At 45.6% G+C, this 7148-nt stretch overlaps 1 protein-coding gene across 1 annotated transcript; it reads right to left on the bottom strand.

The window, feature by feature from the left end:
- Positions 544 to 1902, bottom strand: LOC105160127. Its single transcript, XM_011077393.1, has one exon. The coding sequence runs from the start codon at positions 1900 to 1902 to the stop codon at positions 544 to 546; it is 1359 nt and encodes a 452-aa protein (XP_011075695.1).

Here is a 7148-nt window from a genome sequence, read left to right on the forward strand (position 1 = left end):
ATTAAAGGAAGGCCTAAGTACCTCATCGGGAGATGTCCCTCCTGAAATCCCAAGAGCGATAGCAACTGACCTTTCCTTTCGTGTGCAGACCGGGATATAATAATGTGACTCTTTTGAATATTCAACCGAAGGCCCGACCATTCAGCAAATCGGTCCAGTCCCACCTTAAGGACTCTGACCGAGTCCAAATTAGCTCTGCAAAAAAGCAGGAGATCATCTGCAAATCTCAATTGGAATACTCTTGCTAGCTCACACTTCTAGTGATATGTGAATTGCATATCCTGCTCAATTAATTGCAGATAACCAATATGCAGAACTTCCATAACAAGCACAAACAGGAATGGGGATAAGGGATCTCCCTGACGAAGTCCTCTCGTTCCATCAAAGAACCCATGAGGATTTCCATTAAGTCCAACCGAAAAAGAGGTCGTCGAGATACATTCCTCAATCCACCTTGTGAAAGTTGGTGGAAACCCAAATAGCTGTAAAGTCGCCACAAGGAAGTCCCACTCAACCGTGTCATAGGCCTTCCTGATATCCACCTTAGTTAACTTGCTTAAGAAGTTTCCCCGTGGTGAAGAAATTCAGTATCGCCCTTGTAACCTCAGTCCCCACCACTGGCCAGGCTGCTTTAAAGAATCCAGATGAGTATCCGTCAGGGCCTGGAGCCTTGTCCTCAGAAATGTCGAACACGGCATTCTTCACATCTTCCGGTGTAAAAGGTAAACATAACTGGCTTGTCTCTTCATTGGTAATAATATGCCTCGCCCAAGGTCTGAGATAGGTAATATCCACCAATGTTTGACGTCTGTTACCTCCTAAGAGGTTTTGATAATAGGATACAAACTCATGTATAACCTCCTCCGGTTCTGCGTGAGTGCTTCCATTTTCATCATTGATCTGCAAGATCCTCCTCGCCGCCCTTCTTTGAGCGATCTTGCGGAAGAAAACCCTGGAACATTGGTCACCCCCCTTCATCCACTGCATCTTAGCTCTTTGCTGTAGCATAATTTGTTCTATCTTGACCGCTTTAGCATACACAAAACGACAGCAGTGTTCAAATAGTTCATTTTGTCTGTCCGAGCTCACCAAGTTTTGTGCCTCCTCGAGAAATCCCTTCGCCAATTGGACGTTATGTGACAAATCCCCTTTATTCCTCCTTTGTTGTCTGAAGACCGGTTTCAGGGCCTTAAGTTTATGGGTCACCGCGTACATAGGCACGCCAATCACCTCATGTTGCCAAATATTCTGGACACTGGGGATAAAATCAGGCGATAGGGTTGGGTAATTATCGAACCGAAACATACCTCCATTATTATGATGCTGTGAGTCCCCAAATAAGACCAACGGCGAGTGGTCCGAAGTACGGGGTGTAAGACTATGATATGATGAAGTAGGAAACTGTGCTAGCCAGCGATCATTGAAGAGTATCCTATCCAATCGTTTCCATAGGCTCCTCGTAGACGTGCTGCAATTGTGCCAAGTATACCATTCACCTTGCATAGGCATTGGCAACAATCCAGCTTCCTGAATACTATTGTTGAAATCTTCCATAGCAATCCTTATATCTCCCGAGACGCCACACACCTCATTAATCTCGCGGACTGCATTGAAATCTCCTCCCACCAGCCATGGAACGTCCGTGCATTGTGGGGCAAGGGTTTGTAGAGAATTCCATAGGGCACGTCGACCACTCACTTCAGAAGCACCATAAATAACAGTAATGATAACAATTTCATTGTCAGCCCTATTCGTGACTCGACAATGTATGAATTGTTCACCCAAATCAAGAATATGGACATCAATAGCATTATCATCCCATGCTAGCCATATACGGTTTCCCACATTTGCATAGTCAACAAACCATTTCCATTGAGGTAGTAGAAAAGATTGAATATGCATCACATTAGTAATACAAACGCGAGTTTCAAGTATGCCCAAGAAGAGTAACCTGTATTCCGAGACGAGATCCTTTAATGCGAGCTGATGGTCTCGTTTATTCAGTCCTTTAATGCGAGCTGATGGTCTCGTTTATTCAGCCCACGTACATTCCAGACGGCAATATTCAGCATGGGCCATGTCCAATGGGGCTGCTTGTATTAGGACCCCCAGATTGCTCATCTGTATCGTCAATAAGATATAGAGCTTCAAACGCATTATAAATGACCACTTCTTTACCCCGATTATCCTGTCTAGTAGTATTACTATCAGTAGGGTTATCACCCTTCTTCATTCCATTAACCACCTCACAGTCCTGACGCGGCTTCTGTACCCTAACGGGTTCGGTCGTGGCCCGGGCGGTGAAAGGTTTTGGTACATACACAGCCACCGGTGGTTTTGTTGTTTTCTTGGGTTTAGTAAGTGGACATTCCTTAGTCGAGTGCCCCAATGTCATACAATCCAAGCATTTTTTTGGGAGCCATTCGTATTCGACGTCCACTTTGCATGGTGTCTCCCCGCCATCTTCATCTGGAGTCATGATGATGACATGATTTGGTAAATTCTTTGAGACGTCCACCATCACGCATACTCGAGCGAAGTCCAGTCTCGTGCATGCTCTGGTTATCGCATCCGGATAAAGTGGCTTTCCTACTCCACTCGCAACAGTACTCAGTCCATCTGTTGTCCAAAATTCCATCGGAAGGTGCCTAAGCTTGATCCAAACGGGCGCTTGTGTATGTTTCAGTTTCCTCATGGCCATCCCTGGTTCCCATTTCTGGAGAACTATTGGTTGTCCTTGAAATAGCCACGGTCCCCCCTCGATCACCTCCTCCATGTCAATTACTGATTTGAATTGAAAGAAAAAGAAACCATTAGCTGTAGCATTGACCTCATGAAGTGCCGGCCACACCGAATGAGCATATTCTTTTAAGTGGTGGTAATATGGTCGCTTCCCAAGAAAGTATCCAACTGCAGTTGATTTCCATCGTTTTGATCCATCACGAACGATGTCCAAAGATGGCCGAACCACAACCTCTCCATTTTGCCTCATCGGTTCAACATATGAAAGTGTTTTCCGGGTTGAGTTATTGAACGCACGTGCAATTTTATCATCACCAAAACAATCCTCCAACGTTGTTTGAAGCGGAATATTCCCAACAAAAATGCCCGTATGTGAATTAGCAACCTTACCGTTTCGAAAATTGTTGGAGGTGTAGGAATCCGTTACTGTAGCAGTTACTGTAGCAGCCGCAACTGTAGCAGCCGGCACTGTAGCAGAAGTCGGAATTGCAGCTGTAGCAGGTACTGTAGCGGCGGTCACTGTAGCAGGTACTGTAGCAGGCAGTAAAACTTCTGTACTCTCTCCCACAACCGGTTCTTCGTCTGCAGGTGTGTCCATCGCCGGCTGATGGTATACAGTGGTCGGCCGGATAAATTCCGGCGCCGTCTCAACAGGGCGCACGCAGCGAATAGCCCTCGGAAACTGATCGGCCGCCGATTTCGAATTTCTGATTTCCATCGACTGTTGCTTCGTCCTAAGACGTTGTCGGAAGGTCTGCCTGAAGTCGCGGGCAAGAGGATACGAATCGACACAAATATCAGTCGCCGGCAGCCTAGTCTGTTCGACTTCCAACCGCGACCGTTCGCATCCAAATCGCGCCACCCATCTCCGTTTGAGTTCCACTAGCGCTTCCATGGACTGAGTGTCTCCTTTGTCGATCACCTTGTTCGCTAAGTAAAGAAACTCGTCGATATTACATCGTTCCTTCGCTGAGAATTTCGAGTTTTCATCAATGGCGTCTCCCATGGCGGCGCCAAACCCTAATTTTGAACCAGACGATTCCGGCCGCAAGTTTCCATCTTTTTCATATGGTTGGGCTCCATTCATCTCCATGAAGGTCTGATTGCCATTAGATTCGTAAAAATCTTCGTCCATCGCCGGCTGGAGTTCGCGCGACCATTCGTATTCCGCAGCCGTAGGCGGCTGTTCACCGTCGAAACCCACCAGGGCAGTCTCCACGTTCTGCCCGTCGCCGTCCCCCAACTCTCCGACGTCCATTTCCTCGTCGCCGGCGTCTTCACCGGCCGGTGTTGATGAAGATGTGGGATTAGGGTTGCATGTGTGTGATTTGGGTGTGTTAGTGTGTGAGAGAGAAATTGTAGAGAGAGAATTTTTTTTTTGTCCATTGTTTTTTAGCTTCTTATTAAAACAAGTTTGTTTCCCTTTTATACTAACTTGTAGTTATTACTATTGTTTAACAAATTTACAATACAAATGCTTGGGTCTAGACCAACGTTTGGGTCAAGCTTTGTCGAATTCTGAGAACGTTCAAAAATTAGCTGTTTTACACGGTTTTTTTGGTAAAATGTAATTTTCATTAATAAAGGAAAAAAATGGTACAACAATGCTCCTCGTCAGGTGTCTCCCTCGGCACGCCAAGGGATCCGCCATAGTCTATATAATGCACGTGTGCTAACATAGCTAGGGAGTTCTAGACTAATTATGCGCTGGCGTATATCTTCCATAATCAGGTTTGCTACCACGCCCGGAGGGTTCTAAACTTGCTCAAATCTTCTAGTGTTCCTCTCCTTCCAAATATGATAGACACACGATCCTAATAGTGCACGGTATGCAATGTTGATGATATGTTCCCCACGCCATTTCTGTGCCCCCCATACAATATATCTTGTATCCATTCCCGATTTGGCCACTGAAATCGTAACATGCGTCGTATAGGGCTGATGCATCGTCTACTAAATCTGCATTGGAAGAACAAGTAGTCGTGTGATTCGACCATGTCATCATTGCAAAGTACGCAATGCCCAAGGTGGGATAACCATGGTTTATCCGTTGTGGCCAGCTTCTCCAGAATCGCAAGCCACAGGATGAACATATGACGAGGAATCTTCAGAGGGCCTGAAAGTAGTCAAGTCCAGTCTCCTTTCGGTCCCGGTGGCATCATAAGCCGATAGAGCTCCTGAGTGGTGGGCCTCCCATTCATAAATCTCCAAATAATCCGATCTGATCCTCCATAGATACGAGGCAGTGTGTGAGTAATCTCTAAGCACTCCATGTCCGTAATCAATGGCCACTGCCATTGATTCTCGTGGATAACTGAATTCAATGTAGCATTCTCATGCAAACCCAATCTGGAAGGCCCTCGTGGGAATCTGTCTATGAGTGGTCCAAGGGTGTGCCATGGATCCTTCCATAAATAAAATTCAATCCCATCACCAATGCGTGGTCCAAGGGTGTGCCATGTAGTTATTATTACGCTTAACAAATTTACAACACCAATTAATGGAAAACACGGTTCGATATCCTTTAACGTGCCTTAATTTTTAAAACTTGCACATACGGTTATTTATGATGGTGATAAACAAGCCTTGAAAGCGGTGAGTGACTTGAAAAACAAATGGACAGAACGATTTGGGGACGAAGCAATGACGCGATGCTTCGCACCATCCAAAGGGGCAATAACCACGCCGTTTTTACCAAGGATCTTACGGCCATCTATGAGGAATGTCCTGCCATCGGTCAGACGAATAGAGATTATAGAAACGACGTCAAACTGTTCGGATCTGGTTCCAACTAATTCGCTGGTTGGAGGAGGAAAAGTGGCTGACTTCGTATCAAACTCTAATCACGTAGCAATTGTTGATGAGATGGGGGTTGACTCGGTCAATGTTGACCTATTCACTAATGACGTGGTCAAATGTGTTGCAGATAGGAAGGAGACTTGTGTTGACGTGGTCAAAGGTGACTCAGTCAACAATGACGATATCAATCAGGCTGTGTTCACTTTTATCACCATTCACCCCCTTGGATGTCAAAGAGGCAGTGTTCGTCTGGGTTGAGTGGTTGCAGCACGGACGATTACGGAATAACTCCATATGGACAGTTGGCGAACAGGGAGGATCGTGGGGTTGGAGAAAAATGCTTCGTCTGCGCAGCTCTATCCAACCAATGGTGGAGCTTCATATTGGAGATGGGAGAAGCTTCTATCTTTGGAAGGATCCATTGCATCAACTTGGACCCCTACTTCCTAGATTTCCACGCGGACCGAACTTACTTGGGCTTGAAGACTCCACTAAGCTTTCTTCGGTCATTGGCGGGGGCCAATGGCACTGGCCCCTCATCACGGATCTGGAATGCCTCCAAATCACATATACACTACCTCAGAGGATCTGGAATGCCTCCAAATCACATATACACTACCTCAGATTCATGGAGGCGATGATATGATCATTTGGCAATTTCCTATCGAGCACTACTTGGATCACTCATCTACCATATATGGCGAGAAAGAAACTTGAGACGATTCCAGCAAATTGAGCATCCGGAAAATGTTTTGGCTTCCTTCATTATAGATGATATTAGACAGAGGATCTTGAGTATTAATATGCCTAATTCCATTAGTACAATTGCTCTTTATAGACTGTGGCGTATCCCTTGGCCTGTCGAGGGATAAACCAATTGACTGTTGTACTGTACCATTATTTTCATAATGCAAATTACATTTACCCAAAAAAAAAAAAGAGCCAGTGTTCGATATTGCAGAGGATAAGGCACCGGGTCCTGATGGGTACTCGTCAGGCTTCTTCAAAGCTTCCTGGCCGATTGTGGGAGGCGAGGTTACGAGGGCAGTGTTAGATTTCTTCACTACCGGGAGGCTCTTGAAACAAATCAATACCACAATATTGGCGCTTATCCCGAAGGTACATTCCCCTATGTCCGTTGGTGATTTTCGACCTACTTCTTGCTGCAATGTCCTCTACAAGATTATTGCCAAACTTATTGTCAAAAGACTGAGTGTGGTATTGGACAAAGTCATTAGCCCATGCCAAGCAGCATTCGTTCCTGGCAGAAGTATTGGAGACAATATCATGCTAGCTCAGGAACTTTTCTCGGGATACAATCAATCACGCCTACCTCCTAGATGCGCGTTAAAAGTTGACATTAGAAAGGCGTATAACTCAGTTGAATGGGACTTCCTAGTTGCGGTTTTGGAACTTTTTGTGTTTCCACCCACATTTATCAGGTGGATTGAGGAATGTGTCACTACACCATCCTTCTCAGTAGGATTAAATGGAAAGCCACATGGATTCTTTTCGGGTGCAAGAGGACTTCGACAGGGGGATCCTCTATCGCCGTACCTTTTTGTCCTCGTCATGGAGGTATTACACTTGGGATACCTACAGATGAT

Source organism: Sesamum indicum, linkage group LG4, assembly GCF_000512975.1.
Source record: "Sesamum indicum cultivar Zhongzhi No. 13 linkage group LG4, S_indicum_v1.0, whole genome shotgun sequence".
NCBI classification, from domain to species: domain Eukaryota; kingdom Viridiplantae; phylum Streptophyta; class Magnoliopsida; order Lamiales; family Pedaliaceae; genus Sesamum; species Sesamum indicum.